Source organism: Trichoderma atroviride, chromosome 2 (assembly GCF_020647795.1).
Source record: "Trichoderma atroviride chromosome 2, complete sequence".
NCBI lineage: Eukaryota > Fungi > Ascomycota > Sordariomycetes > Hypocreales > Hypocreaceae > Trichoderma > Trichoderma atroviride.
The window spans coordinates 3501506-3518355 of record NC_089401.1 but is presented as its reverse complement, the minus strand read 5'-3'; the positions used below and the strand labels follow the sequence as shown (position 1 = coordinate 3518355).

The 16850-nt window shown below is 53.8% G+C and overlaps 5 protein-coding genes across 5 annotated transcripts; 3 read left to right on the top strand and 2 right to left on the bottom strand.

Annotated features, from left to right (window-relative positions):
* Positions 1-2788: 2788 nt before the first annotated feature.
* On the top strand, positions 2789-3039 carry TrAtP1_003937 (uncharacterized protein; the record flags this gene model as incomplete). The annotated part of the gene is made up of 2 exons (XM_066112091.1): positions 2789-2798; positions 2867-3039. The coding sequence occupies 2 exons, from the start codon at positions 2789-2791 to the stop codon at positions 3037-3039; spliced, it is 183 nt and encodes a 60-aa protein (XP_065968174.1).
* A 3029-nt stretch (positions 3040-6068) lies between these two features.
* Positions 6069-8806, bottom strand: TrAtP1_003936 (uncharacterized protein). Its single transcript, XM_014083612.2, has 2 exons — positions 7290-8806; positions 6069-7221 (listed from the first exon to the last, which is right to left on the bottom strand). The coding sequence occupies exons 1-2, from the start codon at positions 8022-8024 to the stop codon at positions 6724-6726; spliced, it is 1233 nt and encodes a 410-aa protein (XP_013939087.1). The 5' UTR covers positions 8025-8806; the 3' UTR covers positions 6069-6723.
* Positions 8807-9552: 746 nt separating this feature from the next.
* TrAtP1_003935 (uncharacterized protein) lies at positions 9553-9828 on the top strand (the record flags this gene model as incomplete). The annotated part of the gene is made up of 1 exon (XM_066112090.1): positions 9553-9828. The coding sequence occupies one exon, from the start codon at positions 9553-9555 to the stop codon at positions 9826-9828; it is 276 nt and encodes a 91-aa protein (XP_065968173.1).
* Positions 9829-9858: 30 nt separating this feature from the next.
* TrAtP1_003934 (uncharacterized protein) lies at positions 9859-12162 on the top strand (the record flags this gene model as incomplete). Its single annotated transcript, XM_066112089.1, has 3 exons — positions 9859-10630; positions 10695-11091; positions 11157-12162. 3 exons carry the CDS (start codon positions 9859-9861, stop codon positions 12160-12162), a joined length of 2175 nt encoding a protein of 724 aa, XP_065968172.1.
* A 1111-nt stretch (positions 12163-13273) lies between these two features.
* TrAtP1_003933 (uncharacterized protein) lies at positions 13274-14818 on the bottom strand (the record flags this gene model as incomplete). The annotated part of the gene is made up of 1 exon (XM_014083610.2): positions 13274-14818. The coding sequence occupies one exon, from the start codon at positions 14816-14818 to the stop codon at positions 13274-13276; it is 1545 nt and encodes a 514-aa protein (XP_013939085.1).
* Positions 14819-16850: the final 2032 nt, after the last annotated feature.

Here is a 16850-nt window from a genome sequence, read left to right as displayed (position 1 = left end):
GATACGTCGTCTCCTTTGCTTGCGTCCTCTGCTAAAGTCTCTTAGAGATCTCTTCCTCTTCTTCTCTGTCTTCTCTTCTTGCCCGCTTCCTTTCCTGTTCACCAGCTGGCGGTCTCGCGAACAAATTTCTCACTCGCATTTCGTCTCCTTTCGACGCTGCACGCCCACCTGCCACCCCCTTTGGGTCCCCCCCCCCTCCCCTGCATCTGCTGGTCTATTGGGGCCATTTCGCGGGAATTGCGGGCTGGGGTGTTTTATCAATAGGGCGGTGCGGGTGGGTTTCTGCTGCTCGAGGTGCGCGGGTGGCAGGTACTCCATCGAAAAGCGCAACGGTTTTTTCCCCTCTGGCCTTGTCCAGTCTCCCTCTGTTCCCTTCTTGGCCTCGCGAGGATTGCTGGCGGTACACGTTACAAGACAGGTGGGGCGCAGCCTTGCAGGTACGACATCCGATTAGGCGCCGCGTCGTACTCCAGACGTAGCGCGTACTTGGGCCACGGGCCCTTTGGCCGCCCGACGGTAAGTACCGATAACGCCGCCGGTACGGAAGCGAGCGCGCACAGACTGCGCCTGGGCTGGCGTCGCTCGGGTCGGCGCTGCGTACCAGCTACCCGCAACCTCGCCGTCGCCGTCGCTACCTTGTACTGTGCCAGAGCGTGTACCGGCGCCTGTACCAGTGCCTGACGCAGGCGGTCCTCGAGCCGCCAACTGCTTGGCCGCACACCCACTTCTGCAGACCGAGAGGCTCCATAATCCAGGTATGATTCGAGCTGGACGGCCTGGGCGGCATGTCTCACGCGGGGTGTGGGAGTGAGGGTGGATGCGGGTGCGGGTGAGCGAGCAGAGGCCAGGGTCGAGCACGTACTGTACATACTTGTAGCACACTTACAGCAGGAGGACCGTTGGACGGCACTGTGTTTGGGCCAGCCAGCCTTGCTGGACGCGGCACCGTGTCTGAGACGCCCGGAGCATGCCATGTGGACGGGACTCCTATAGGTACGAGGTGTATACAAGCACCGTCTGTCTTGCCTGTACGATACTGCCATCTGCCTTGGGTACCGGCTTGTACAGGCAGAGCCGTGGGCGGCCACAGGAGCGCTGTATCTGTGCTTGGGATGCAATCCTCCGCGCTGCTGGCTGTGAGGAGGGCTGGATCTGTGCCACTTTGCGAGGACGCGAGCCTTGGCCGCAATCTCGCTCGGCTGCAATAATACTCCGGGACGGTGAAACGAGGGCAGAGGAGAGAAAAAGGCGCTTCGGAATACATCCGGGCGACACTAAAATAAGACGAGAAACACACAAGTCTAGAAAAACAGGCAAGGGAGACAGACTCGCAGAAGCGGCTGGTGCACAAGCTCCCGACAAGCCACCCCCAAAAAAAAAGCCGCCTGCACCGTTTTCTGTCTGTTTATTCCCCCTTCCATCCCATCCCATCCCACCCACCACCCATCGCCTCTTGTTCTGATGCCGCTGCGGCGAATCGGCCGCCCTGTCTCTGTGTGTGATGCTCAGTGTAGTTATCTGTCCGCACCGCCCGGTATGGAAGGTCGTAGTCAATCAGTCAATCGGTCAATCAGGCCAAAATCAACCCATCTTTGCGTATCGCACGTTTTGCAGGGTGGTTATCAAAGGGAGAAGAGTGGAAGCAGCACAGTACAGAATCAAGACTGTTCCAAGTACACCTCATTTTTACCGGTAGGTACAGTACTGCCTCATGTAAGGTATCGGTGCCTCATACACACGGCATCTTCCCGGCTGGCCCCCTACATCTGCTCGCGGCAACAGCATCGCTCACTGCAAGTATATTCCTAGGCATGACCTACAGACCTACACTGTACAGCACCAGCAGTCAGATATCAACTCTCACCAGCACGGCTCTCGTCTCCCCTTACATTTGGAGATGAGCATTCGACGGCATCAAACGCTTTTTACCGCTAGTAGCCATTGAGCTCCACACATTGCACGTTGGCTCCCCGACTCGAGTCGCAGAGACGAAAACTCTATCACCACAGACGCAAACACAAACAAGAAAACCCCCCCGTCTAGCTATACCGTTATGGAGCAGCACAGCAGCACCACGCAGCACCACCATGACCATCGCGGCTAGCCTGAAATGCGCAGCCGGAAATGGTGTTTCTTATTTCTGCTGCCTGTGAGACCCCCTCCCCCTCTTCTCCCTCTCTGCCTCTTGCTCTGCCTGGGCAGGTTAGCAGGTATTTCTCCTCCCCTCGTTATCTTCTTGTTCTCCTTTTTTTTCCCACTTCAGCTTGCTTCGGTCTCAGCTCCCTCGGATTTCTCTACGTCTGTCTGCCTCTTGCTTTGCATACACGCCTCCTGTGCCGGCACTCGTATACTTACTTGCCCGTGTATATAAACTCTGATACAGCTCGTACTAGAGCCGACTACTAACCCAAAATGCTTATCCAGATGGTACTGCAGTTGGCCTAGTACGCGTACTAAGACGTCTTGGGCGTGGTACGTGCGCAGCTTCTGGCCGCACCCTTGCAGGGCTCCAGGGCTTGGACTTTTAATCACATACCGCCTCGCCTCACCTGTCACCCCAGCGCCACGACCTGACTTGACAAGCTCCAGTCCCTCCATGCAAGCCTTGCTCGTCCCATAGACCCAGTCGCGGTGCCAGTCCCGCTCGCCCAGCCGGCCACTCAGCCAGCCAGCCAGCCATCCCGTCCAGCGACTGCAGGCCGTGTCCAGCTGCTAGCCTGGATCCAGACGCGATGCGACCTTTTGCAAGCACGCAGGTGTGCTTTGGCTGGTCAGCTAGCCAGCAGCAATGCCATACCGTAATGCAAACCACCGCTGGCTTCTTCTTCTTCCTTCTTCTTCCCTCGCTAATGCTGATGCTGTACAGTCGGTATTCTTGCCTGCTTGCTTGCTTGCTTGCTTGCTTGCGTCCTCTCAGACAACAAGCCCCTCCTTTCCCCCGTCCCGTACGGTACGGGATTAACGGCTGCTCCACACGCCGATCCAGAACGCGACGACTTCTTCTGCTCTGCCGCCCAGTCAATCAGAGCCGTTTCATGACATCGCTTAGACGACGACCGACGTTGGTTCCTCAACGGCCTCTACTCTAGCACCGTCCCGTACGAGTACGAGCAGATACTTGTCAGAGTGGCAGAAGTCATTCCCACTCCCTACCTAGCCTAGTCCTGTACACACAAAGTCCGGCATCTGCCATGACGGACACTTCGCCTCGCCTACGGAATTCAGCTAGCAAAACTCCATACTCGGCACAGGGACCCAAGGGCCTCCAGCACACATCCGCGCCATTCTCGAACGTCCAACCTGAAGCCTTAGCGCCTCTAGCCCACGGCACATTTTTTTTTTCTCTTCTCTTTTCTGTAACCCTGCAGCCCAGCCAGTCCCAGCAGCATCCACGAGCACACACGCACCCACACCCGCGCACACAGCTCGCGCAGCAGAGGCCTGGCGCCCTCGCCCTCTTAGACAAACGCCGACTCGTCCCGTTCCTTTTTCGCCACAATCCAGATGCTCGTCGGGTAAGTACAAAGTACCTACCCATCATGCCCCTTCTCCATCATTCCCACATTGGGCTAGGGCCGACGCTCAGGCCAGAAACCCTTCTCCACGCTAAAACACTTGTGCCGGACCTGCTCCACCCCCAAACAGGAAATTCCAGCCCAAGGGCCTGGCAAATTAAAATCGAGCGAGCTCGAGAAGGAAAAAATAAAGAGGCCGAGAAGAAACCAAGAGGGTGTGAGGGGGACCAGCAAAAACATCCTAGTCTATACTGTACTAGCACTGCTGCTGGTTAATCAAAGCAGAACAGCTGTCCATGCCAGCGCTGCGTCAGACCCCCCCAAGAAGAAGCAAAAAGACAGACCACTCGCCTCTCCCCGGTTGGCCAAGATGCGAGAAAAGGCGCCCCTCTTGCACTGCTGCCCTTCGCTCAGGCCTACTGTATTGTACTGTACAGTGCTCGACAACCCGCTTTCTCGAGTCCCCATAATTCCGCTCAAGTGATGACGATGCTGGCCCTGTCGTCGTTTGACGCTGCTGCCACTGCGCACAGTACTGTTCCTATACGGGGGGGCATGTGCGTCCATGCATACAAGCATTGATGATATGATGCGATACTGTACGATGCAATGCAATGCCACTGTCACTATCTCCCTATCTAAACACCGACCGCCCATATCTGGGTAATGTCATTACATTATGGCATCCATATTCTGCCATTGCATCAACGCTTCCCGAGAAGAGGGGGGAGGGGGGGCTATTGTTGTTGTTGTTGTTGTCGACATGAGTAAGTTGTATGAGCATGTTTGCAGACACGAGTAAGTTGGTCTCATATATACAAAGGTGCTGTGTTGACATTACGGGTACGTGTAGTATTTCTACTAATCTGCATGCAGATATAGGTGTACGAAGCGTGTACTGTAGTGGCTGAGGGATGGAACTGGCGAGTAAGTTCCGAGTTCCTACCAAGGTGTATTGGTGAGTGAGTGATATTTGCCCATCTACTACAAGTACTACCTACCTACAACACAGTATACCTACCTACCTACTCTTCGCATTCTCGTATTGCAAATTACTACTGAAACAAGTAGGCTACTTATCGCGACTAGCCTACCATATGGAGTCATTGAATAAAGTGGCAAGGTAGCAATAGAGGAGGGAAGCGACGACGACGACGACGATGATGAGATACCAAAAGGACCAAACAATATAGGACGAAGAAAGCAAACACGCAAAAGAAAACAAGGCAGTCATATTACAACTGGCATTCCGAGGTCATACTAGGGTAGTACTGCACGCAGTAGTGCTACTACAAGTAGGTATTGATACCTACCTATTCCCTTGCAATCCCGGGTTCCATTCGCACATAAATGGACGGCGTCGCAATGATGATGCTGCATCGCATATATGTGCATGCTCGTATGCAAGAGGGCCACGATACCCGGCCAAGGTAGCACCAGGCAAACATTTTGACATGTCCCAACATTCCAGTCCATCCATGGCATTGGATGCGTCAATGCTCCCCAAGACCAGGACCAGGTTCCTATCAACGCTGCCTCTTTTCTCTTCTCCATCTTTTTCCTTTCCCCATTCGCCTTTCCTCTATACGCACGCACATACACATACGCACACACACACACACACACAAGTACTACTAGTATGTGTGCATACATGTCCACAGGCTGACTGAACCCCCCGTTTTTTATCATCGCTTTTTGCTCCATACTCCAGCGATCCCGTCCTGTTCAATGTCGTATTCTACTGTATCCCACGTCCAAGCGCTGACTGCCGCCTGCAACTGCAGCAAGGCCCTCTATCTCTCTCCTCTCTTGTCTTTTCTCCCTCTCTCCTTCTCGCTCGCTCGCTCACTCCGCTCTCCACACACAGCCCGATCGATCAGCAGAAGGATAACCCCTGTTTCGCCTCCTTGTTTATTTTCTCCTCATTCTTATCCTTTCGCTGTACTTGCCCAAGTAGGCATACACGTGCTCTAGTATCTACAAGTTTCTGTATGGATAGGTATCACCATAAATGGACCATGGTCTAGGTATAACCATGAAATATCACGTCAGTTCCCATGTACATGGCCTTGTTCGGAGCCAATTCCGACAAATGCCCATTCGTCCGATTTTTACCTCATCTCGCCAGTTCCCCCCCTGATGTCATACTGTATTTTTTTTTCCCCGTCTTCTACCTGTTTATATAGCTACATGCTACATGCCAGTAAAACATCTCAAGTGTACATGCGTCCTGGTCCTGCGGCATGCATCTTACAGCTTAGCGCCAATAAAGCACCGAGGCATATACCCAGGCAGGCAGTTATACCATACTAGACTGCTACCACCTTGGCTATGCCGTTTTACAAAGCTGCTCCCCATGTCACTAAGGCCCATGTACGGTTAGTAGATGGCATCTAGGCAGCTTGTTGTTAGCAGGCGTGTTAGACCTTTTCGTAAATGGTCAAGTGTGAGGTAGCACACGAGCTGGGTCTCGGGGCAAATCTCTCTCTCCTTCTCTCGGTCTTTGCTCTCTCTCTTCCATCGAATATCATCGGAATTAAAAAAAAAACTAGTACTAATCGTAATCAAGTAGGTATTACATGCTATGAGCCATACTGATTAAAAAATTAAGACTAAAGGAAATCTTAAAAGGTTAAGAAATTCAGGCAAATGACGCTACACCGTGTAATAGGTCGTACTGGTAGTAGCTTCTAAGCCCATGTTGAATGAAGGGCACGGCCTCTTTTTCCTTCGTTTCATCTGATTTCCCATTCGCTGCCATGCCATGCCATTCCCTATATTTCGCCATACTGATAGTAGCAATACTGCAAACTCGTTGAAAAGTCCCCATGGCTGTCTCTGTCTTGTCTCTTCTCTTCATCTCAAAAGACAGGCGCCAATTCCAATCCGCAATCCGTGTCTAAGGAAAATGCAAGACGGAGGAAAAAAAAAAAAAAAAACAAGTATCCACCAGCGCCGGATGCCATCTTTGCGCCTCACACCCCTGCGAGAAGACTGTGTTGTTGCCGTCTAACCCTCCCTCCCTATCTCTCTCGCGCTCTCTCTCTCTGTCTGTTTCGTCACCGCCACATTCGAAAGGTATCCATTAGCTAATGTTATCCAGCGATAATCTGTGTCTAATGCGTGGGATGAATTGCAGGGTTTGCTTCTGAACCCCCCCTTGCTTCATCTTTCTTTTGTGTTTCTTGCTTTATGGCACGCCTCCCCTCTATTCGTCTCGCGACCACGTCTTCTCACGAAGAGGCTTCTCCTCGCCCTTCTTCTCACGACTTCCGTCCGCCTCAGCCTTGTAGGCCCAGTACTCGCCGAGTCTCAGCTCAGCGTATGAGGCGTAGTCAAAAGCAATGTGCGAGATGGTCGCTTGGATCAAGGCCCAGATACCCCAATAGAAGCCGGGGACTCCGCGGAAGACATCCACCTCACGCATGAGCTTAACAGTCTCCTCTTGTACGTCCATGGGCGTGGCTGAAAGCTTGGCATATGCTGCAATGTATTCGCGGATAAAAGCATGTCGCTGCGACCGGGTTGGGATGGCTGCATAGTCACAGTCGTACCCTGCAAACTCGGCAAAGTGGTTGGAAATGTCAAACGCAGCCGGTGACGGCGTAGCGTACTCGTAATCGATGAAGCTCACGGAAAGCTCCTGGTCGGGCTCGCGGTGGATAATGATGTTTGCGCTGAGCAAATCGCAATGGGCAAAGACCAACTGTGCATTTACGTGCTTGGTTAGCAGGGACACACGCATGTCGGCGACGGGTCGAAGGAATTACATACCCCATTGTGCCCCAGTCCTGGACGCTGGCTGAGCTTCTCAATCATCTCCTCCAGCTCCCGTTGCAGCAGGGCCTGTCTCTCGCGCTGCTGCTCCGTCTCTGTCGGCAGGGCAAGGATCCATTTCTGCATAGTCGACCAGAGGTTGGGGATCGGCTTGCCCGCTGCAGCCTTGACGATCATGGCCTTGTGGCTGCCGTCGTCGTCTTCGGAGCTGCCGCCTGCTGCCGGCGACTCTCCCTTGATTGCCGAGTCGGGTAGACACGGCACGGTGGCATGCCATTGGGCCAGCCTTCGAGCAACTGCCGCAATCAGCGCAGGATCGGAGAGGTCCTTGGCCTGGGCAACGGTGCCGGGCACGAAGCGGTACAGCATGCCATTGGCAAAGCGCGCCAGCAGCTCCGGCGCCAGGCCGTGCTTCATCAGCAGCTCGTGGTTTGCGGCCTCGCGTTCTCGGTCGATAATCACGGCGGTGCCATTGCCGTAGGCTCGCAGCAGCACGGCATCCCGGTCCACCTCGGCCTTGGACAGGCCCGGCTGCCGATGGACGGCCTTGAGCAGCGTGTTAGTGATGCCGTCGGTGAAGCGGATGAAGTCGATGTCGTCTCTGGCCCATTGGGGAAACAGGCTTTGGATGAGCCTCAGGGCCGATTCTTGTGAGTCGCTGTTGTCGTAGGTGATGGGGAGGAATCTGACGTGCCCGTGGGCAGCGCCGCTGGTGGTGGCAGCTGGAGACATGGTTTGTTGGAGGATGTGGAAGAGAAAGAGGGATCAAGTTGGAGATTGGTAGAAGTAGAAATAGACGGAGAGCAATGGATCACGCTCGGAGCGAAGCTTTCATCTAACGGTTCTTTCTCAACTCTAGTGTCTATACTGGGCTTTGGAGGGTTGATATTGAAGCAAGGCCAGAGTCAGGGGATTCTGCGTCTCTTCTGGCATCGACTACAGGCAGACTGGGGGGGTTGCTGCGCTGTCGAGAGTGCGGCAATAGAATCGCAACACAAGAGCAAGCGGAATGGTATTGTATTGGCCAAGCCGAAAGATTTGTTGCTTCAGCAGGTGGCACTTGTGGCACGGTGATGGTGTGGCGATGCGGTGATGCTGAGGCGACTCCAAGCAAGCTGGCTTTTGTATTCCCTCCAAGGACTGGCGAATGGACGGAGGCGCACAAACAATGGGAGAATCGCACACGACCTGTTGCCCTCCCCAGCCGTTGGCGGTTTTTGTGTGAAAAAAGGCTTAAAGGAGCGTCAAATAGGGCGGGCCGCTTGTGGAAGGGTACGCATGTGATGGTGGCCAGAAACCACGACAGGCCAAATTAGGGGCTTGGGGCGAGGCGAGCGGCGAATCAACGGATCGGCCTGCGGGTACGTTGGGGCTATCGATGCTCGAGCCTGCAGGGTCCGGAATAACGCTGTGCACGGCACCAGTAGCTGTTGGAGCTGTTGAAGCTGAAGTATAGCGTCTATTGCGAGTGCGCTGAATGTAACGCCAGCCTGGAGTTGGCACGCGAGGATGCCGGATTTTTGTTGGGAATCCGGATATGAGATTGGCAGCATCGGATCCCTGTAAAATGAAGGCATGCGCAAAGTCCAACGCGCGTACCTTTCTGCGCCTTCAACCAGTGGAAACTACTGCAAAGGTACTTTGCACGTGCTTTTGGAACGTGACTGCGCTAGTGGAAGGCATTAGATTGCTTTTAGCAGAGGTCCCTTAAAGAACGCCCGACGAATCTGTTCACCGCCTTGCTGGAGAGCGCATGTCTGTGTCTTGTATGTAGATACCTAGGGATGGACAGACAGCTGGAGGTGTAGAGGCGAGGCTCCTCGCTGCGCTGACGTCAATCCTTATAGAGACAAGAATGATACATCGGATCTATTCTCCCGCGCCTTTTGTAACAAGTGCATAATAGATGGGTGGATGAATTAATCAACAGCAGAGCGCGGACGTCATTGCTCTCGGCTAGGGACTGGCAAGGCTGCGTCTAGAAGCGTCCATTTTGAGCGAAAAGCCCCTGTTGAAAAGTCCATGGCAAGGTGCTGCGTTAATTGCTCAAGGGCGCCGAGATACAGGGACCTTTGCAGCGGAGGGCCGCGAGTTTAGGTCCTTCTCCAGCTGCCCCGCATTCGCTACCGGCCGTGGTACAAGTTGGGGGGCCAGAAGCTGGCTGCTGCTTCGTAGGGCTTTGTACCACTCAACCCACTGTACTTGGAGCCTGCGCAATGAGGCGGGCGCTGGAAAGTACCTTGATAGCAAACTCCGCTTGATGCAGGTTAGCGATGGCTTAACGCTCCAACAACCATCGTCAACACCAACCGGGCTGCGTCTTGGCCATCACGGCAGCCTCAAGAGACGGGGAGGCATTGAAGCTGCCAAACACGACGAGCACCTGTACGATCTACTTACGAACAGCGGCCTATCAGCATCATCACTGCTGCTAATCTCCCGCAGCAAGGCCGGTGCAAGCTCATTTCGCGTCCCTCCGGCAAGCACCGCCCTCACAACCACAGCCAGGATTGCTGGGGGCCGTCGCATCATGTAAGGCGGCCTCCTGTCCGCGGAATCTGCAGCCATGTCCTGCGTCAACGATGAAAACTTCGTGGCCGTCGCGCTCGTCATCAACCGCTCCCGCGACGGACCCGCCTTTGTCTTCCACTATCCCTCCCATGTCCCGGCGCTCTCCAACCTCGCCGACAAGGCAAAGAACATTGACGCCGAGGACGTGCTTTTCGAGCGCCTGTCACAGCCTGCTGGCGCCGAGCCCGCGCCGGAGCCCTCCGAGAACCGTGGCAGCGTTCGTGATGACCACTACGTGACCGAATCGGGATCGCAGGTCGTGCCTTGGGAACATGTAGCCGGCTTTCCAGCCCGTGATCTTGCCGGCATCTTGACTCCTGCTCGCTCCTATCACAAGAGGCTTTTCCAGCTCTCTCTCGACCCGCTCCTCTGTGTCTCTTATCCCATCCACGTACCTGAAAATGGCAAGTGGAAGAAGCCGAAAAAGGCCAGCAAGGCAAAGGCTGCCAAGGAGCTTGATGAGGGCATTGCACCAGACGAGCCCAACCCTCCCGTACGTGTAACCAAGGCCGAGCCAAGCAAAGAAAAGGCCAAGGAGGGCAAGAAGGATGACGCGGAGGAAGAGAAGCGAAGCTCCATGACCATGTTCAACTTGGTCTTCTTTCTGAATCCCAAGAAGCATGAGACTAGGGAGCTCGTTGATTCCTTGTATTCCAACATTGTGAAAAAGGTCAACAAGGCGTACCAGTACAGCCAACAGCACAGCGAGTTTGTGTGGAAGGAGTCTAAGCGCATCCTAGCCGCAAAGGACAGAGCTCGTGAAGAAAGTGAGTATCCCCCGTTTTATAAGCCGCAAGGCAAAAAAGACAGAAACTAAAGACCTCGATGCAGAAAAGAAGATGAGTGCTCTATGGAAAGAATTAACCCAAAACTCCTCATTGGCAGCGTCTATGCGTGAAATCTACGACGCCGTCTCTCAGAACAGGATTGCCACTTTGCATCTGGATACTGTAGACGGCATCCTGACACCGTCTGTTCAGATCCCTGTCCCCCTATTCGTTGCGGATCTGCCTCCGGAAGACGATGAGCGGCATCGCGGGCTTTGGCTCACCACGGCCAACGCCTTGCTGAGCCAAGATGCCCTCGAAGAGCCAGGCTTCTTGGATCGCAACTTTGCTCTGTTGCTCACAGACGATGAAAAGAAGATTGTCGCTGAGCTGGGCAATGATCGTGATCCCACCGCTTCATCCATGGCTGAGTTTGCGCGACTTTCTAAACCGACAATGTCGTAAGTCTTATACCAATGACCGTCATTTTTGTTCTTCTTATACTAACTGGTCCTCCATCTTCAAGCTTCTATCAAGTGGGCCAAAGCAACACCCTCACTCTGGATCAAGTCCGCAAGTATGCCCAGCACTTCATCTTTTGGCGTCGTGCCATGGCCATCCCGCCACTTCATCCTCGAGACATCTACATGGTCTCCCCAAACTGCGATCTTGAGAGGCTATCTCAAGATGCCCAGGACTGGCAGACGGCCTTTCCTCTGGCCCCGCCTCTGCCGACTTTCCTAGCTGAGCTCTCCGTCTTGCCTCGGCCTTATAAATTCATCACTCCCAGCAAGGCTCACCGACCGCTCTATCTCCGCATGCTGGCTTGGCTGATGCGAGGCGGCTGGGTGACCCAGCTTTGCACGTTTGCCTATGTCGTTGTATGGCCGGAAATCTTGTACGAGGTTGACTACGAGATTGAAGCAGAGGAACTTGGCGTCGCCACCTCTGTCGACGGAACCGATACCACTAGCATCCATACCGCCCAAAGCACTCTGGATGGGCAATCCACACACTCATCACTCACGTCGCCGCCGCTACAACTACCTTTGCAGCAGCAGCAGCAGCAGCAACCACAACAATCACAGACCCAAGCTCAGGCACAGCCAAACATGCCCAATCCATCTACCACATCCGCAGCCGAACACTCCGCCGAAATGGCCCGCCTCGAGCGCATCGCCATGAAAGCCCACCGCGAACTCGCCGACAAGGCCACCGCCCACGCCCGCAAAGTCGCCCCCGTCGCAACCGCCAACCCGTCCCTCAACGACGCGCCTCACCTCGCCGGCCTCACGCCGCACATCATCGTCGACCCTAAAAAGGCCACGGGTAAAGAGTCACGGTACCTGTCTGCCATTGCGCGGCGCTTCAAGGACGAGGAGCACCGCTCGGCGTGGCAGCTCATGTGTAAATACTTTGATGGGCGGTGTGCTTTGGAGAGGATCGCTCTGCAGGAGGACATGAAGCGGAAAAAGACATGGACACTGGTGACGAGTATGAGGGAGTACCTTTTGACTACAAGACATTGGTGAAACTACCTGGGATAGGTAGTGTTTAGACCTTGCATGTAATTAATGGCTAGTACTTGGACGTTACTATAATTCTTGAATACACACTAATGGATACCTGTTACATGAGTTGAAAAGGGGCACAAGAGAGGGCTTTCGTAGCAAAAAGAGCTCATACAAGTCATTTATTGGTCATAAGTGGTATCTGAAGCGGTGTAGAAAAACGAAACAGGAAAGCAGTCAAGAGGATACAAAGAGATGATGTTGATAGGTTAAAGAAATTAAGTAAGTATATAGATGTAATCCTCCAAATAAAAGCCATGAGAAAAGGAAAGAAGAAATGTCGGAAAAAAAAAAAGGAAAGATGGGCTGTGTATCAGCAGTCAAAGCAACCAAATCCCTGAGATTCCTTCTCCAGAAGACGCGACCAGAGTCAGCCCTTGCATCATTAGAAAAGAAAGGAGGGCATGAAAAACCAAAGTCCAGTCATATTGGGGGAAAACACATCTCGCTAGGAGAGTGTCCCTTCTGTATCGTGCCCGCCAAAGCAAAACCAGCAAAAACCAAATACATATCTCATAAAGGGTTGTAGTAGATACCAATACAGCCTGTAGCAGCTATAAAGGTATGTATGTATATATATAAAAGAAAACAGGGAGAGGCTTGTGCGTATCGGGAAAAAAAAAGTCGATAGCGAAGAGACTCGCAACTCCTTAGTACCGCAATGCAATATATGACAAAGAAAAAGAAAAAGAAAAAGAAAAAGAAAAACAGACGTGAGGGAAAACAACCAGGAAAGCAAATAGACTCAATCCATCCTATTTATAAAAAGCCCTGCCAAAAAAAGCCGTTGCCTGTAGCAAACACCCTATCACTCCAAAGAAAAAGGACGAGGCCCTGCCGGTGTGATAGATTACACCTAAAACGCCGCCAGTATGGGCACTCGGACATGTCCTTCTTGAAACGCCAGAGTGATGCAAATTTCCTCCTTCCCAAGACGTTGACTGCTAATGCAGAAGCAAACATCGCCAGACGGAGTGTGAAAAAAAAAGGAAAAGGGTACCAAAAACACACATGATAGAAGGAGGTGGATAGACGCGGTAAGAAATAAAACATCTTAGCCGCGAATAGCCATCTATTGAGTGAGATCCATATCATACTCGTCCTCTTCCTTGAAGTTGATAGGCCCATTGGGGTCATCGTCCGCCCAGAAGTGTACACCGTCTCCAATGTCGCCGGGCATGCCACCACTGCCACTTCCTTCGGGGGTGATGCCCACTGAGTCAAGATTGGCACCCATATCGTGGGTAGTAGGCTCACCGTGGTAATCAGTGTGGTGAGGCACCCTAAGGCCACTGCCAGACGTACGGGAGTAATCAAAGGTGGACGGGTTGTTCCTGGCTATGGCATCCATGAGCTCGGACTGCATGCGGCGTTCATCGTCGCTTTGCTCAAAAGGCAATTGACCACCCAAGTCGGCGATGGTGTGGATCAGCTCTTCCTGTTGCTGCAGCTTGAGATGTAGCATCCACATCAGATCTCGAGTCCAGCTGACAGCACCGTTGAGAATGTCGCCCTTGTTAGGGCCCTTGTCTTTGTCCTCAATCGGAAGGCCAGTCGTGATATTGCCAGCGCCAGAGCCAGTGGCTCTGCGAGCGCCTGGTCCGGCTAGACCAGAGGTAGCGTTAACACCAGTGAGGGTGGGCGATAGGGGTGTGCCATTGGAAATCAGTTTGCGAACTTTTTCGTCTTCCAGTCTGTGCGAAGGGACGAGCTTGCTGAGATCTTGGATCCGCTCATTGATATTGTCACGGCGGCGACGCTCAACGAGGTTGTGGGATTCACGACGACGCTTCCTCTTCATTTCCTGGGTAGACATGGCGCCGCCAGGTCCCACCCCAAGCTTGGCTGGCATAGACGTGCCGCCTTTCATCATCACCTCGTTAATTTGCACCATGTTTGGCTGCATAGGAGACGAAAAGCCAGAATTGAAAGAGGCTGGAATGCTTCCGCTAGGGGTTTGGAGCCATTGGCCCGATGGCGACTTGTCTGCTCTAAGAGACTGAGGGCCAAAGCCGGGAGAATCATGGGCACTTCCGATGGGAATGCCGTGCATGCTATTGGTCTTGGGAGTCATTGGTGTTCTAGTGTTGGAGGCTTTCCTCTGCATCTGAACCGACATGCGGGCGGCCCTCGCTTTGGCGTTGAGGTAGCTGGGATCGGTTCCGTCTGCCATGTCAGCGGCAGCCAGAGGGGACTGCGAGTAGGACAATGGCGACTGCAGATTTCCAAGAGTGCGGTAGTGTGTGTTGCCATATGCATATGGGCTCTGGATGGGATCCCCATCTGGAGTATTAGAGTAGCCGTTCATTTGAGCGGCGTCGATTTGTAAACCAGAACCGCGGTGTGACTGGAAGTTGTTCTGGTAAGTCATGCTCAAGCCGTGAAAGTCTTGGCCCTGGCCGTGAAGGCCAGATTGACCGCCTGAGCCGAGGCCATCGAGCAGCTCATCATCGTCGAATACGGCAGAGCCGCTCGAGAAGCCATTTGTGTTGGAGTTTGTATTGTAGTTGTTGTTGGCGAAAGACGGGGAGTATGTTCCCGACATGGCCAACTCGTTGGGATCGATGTGGCTGGCATTGGGGCCAGACCCAAACTGGGTGAAGCCGTGCTGGGCCATCGCAATAAATGGTCGATTCCTTGATCGACACAGATGGCTCACAGATGGCTAATAGAGGATGGAGAAAAGTCTTTGTTTCGTTATTTGCTCGTTTGGGTTTCCAAGGCGCTCTTTCAGTGCGCTTTGTTGATTGCCTGACGGGGTGACCGGGAGCGGTCTCGGAATTTTGAAGATCGGCGAGAAATGCCTGAACAAGGGAACGGTTTGCAGGCTACAAGAGGGGGAAAAAAAAGGTCAGAAAGTTTTGCCCATTTAAATATGCCCAGAGCCTGCGCGATCCAACGAATGCTAATCAAAGGGCCGGCGGCAACGACGGAGCCTTTGGGCTAGACGTGGCGCAACACCGGAAGAGCAACAACGGAGGATGCCGTTTGAATACGTAGGAGGGGCTGACAAAAGAAGAGGGACTAACTCTGAGACAAAAAAAAAGGGCACGGTTAGCCCTTTGTCTTGCTAGTAGACGTTGCTGGATGCTCGATTTGATGCAGAAAGGCGAAGCGCGAGATTTGTCCACCGTATCCAGAGACAGATGGGCGAAGTGTCTGAGGGAGCTGAGATGCGAGCTTCGGAGGGGTTTGGCGACGATTGCTTTTTGTGAGCCCACGGCCCGACGTCGTTCGGAAGTGCGATGTGCGAAGAAAAAAAAATAAATAGTGCAGGGTACAAGCAGTAGCCGGTCGATGGGAGGGGCGGAAATGGCGGGCTGCTGTGTAACTAGCTGGGGTGCAGGCGGTGACGGGCGCTTGGGAATCCGCAATATGCGCAGTCAGAAATCAAGCAGCGATGACGATGTGGAGGGGATGAAGCCTCGGTGGAAGCAGCGCGGAGCAAATCACAGCGTGGCCTGCACTGCGCGGTTTATTATTAGCTTGCTGGGTTGCGGCCAAGTGGTGCGGCGCTGAGCCCTGGAGGGAGGAGAGGGACTGGTGAGGGGAAGAGACGGGCCAAGATCTGCCCACAGCGGGATGGGCGAGACTCCAATGTTCTTTCGACCTCTCGTGAGGGGTGTTGCAGCGAGCCCAGATGCGATGCCACCGGCGCGGGGGAGGTGAATGTGAATGTGAGGGGGGATGCAGAGGGAGGGATGCAGAAGAAGGGATGGCGGGCCAGACGACCTCAGCCGCTTCGACTTACCAAACGCAGCAAGCAGTAGGGATGGGTGCTGTTACAGGCAGTGATGGTCGTGAGTTGTAGGTATCGGACAGGATATCGCATGTATCTCGCAGACTCAGCGGTATTTGTACGCGCGAATCAGGAATTCCGCAAGGGTAGCGCGGCAACTGCTCCGACGAGTTACAGGAAGAAACGTCTTTATGTCGGCGTGTTCATAAAAAGCACCCAAGCATGCATGCAATATGTCTTCAATGTTCCGTCGCGGCGGTAGGATGGCTTGGCGCCTGTCTGGTTTGGTAAGCGGGCTGCGAAACCCTGCGCGCCGCGTCGCACAATGACGAAAGGGCGAGGTCGGCCCACCGTCTCTAAAGAGCAGTCGACCACCTACACAAGGCGGCTAGAAGGCTGCTGGAAAGTCTCGCTGGGCTGGCCGCGAGAGCGAGAGAGTTTCGGTGCGCCGGGGAGGCTGCGGGCACTAGCGGTGGATGAAGCTGGTCCTCGCCGGATAGAGTAATAGAGTAGTAGAGTAGTAGCAATCCGGTATTATTGGCGGCGGCTCTGCAACGGATGCGCGTATATGCGAGCTGTGCAGATATGCTGTGCAGGAGATGGGATGTGCGTGGCGTCGTATGTATGCAGTAGAGCGGCTGCCGTGGTGGTGAGCGAGACGGCGAGTAAGGAGATGCAGAAATCAAGATCAACCGGCGCTGTTTGCGGTGGGACGGGGCGCTCAAATATTGAATCCTGGCCTTTGCGTCTTTGGCTGTGCCCCGTGCAAAAGCAGCTGGAGCAGTAGTAATACCGAGGGGGGGAGGCAGATAGCGAGATCTTTGGCCTGGAGCTGCGTTAGCAGTGCCCCTGCTAGTGCAGATGGGCTAGACGCCAAGACGCACGACTTCTCGGATCTGTCTCTAGTAAT

Excerpts from the sequence above, each read along its gene's own strand:
- TrAtP1_003936 (XM_014083612.2), bottom strand. The coding sequence starts at position 8,024 with ATGTCTCCAGCTGCCACCACCAGCGGCGCTGCCCACGGGCACGTCAGA. Across the intron at positions 7,222-7,289 it reads CAGGACTGGGGCACAATGGG|TTGGTCTTTGCCCATTGCGA; the intron begins GTATGTAATTCC and ends GTAAATGCACAG.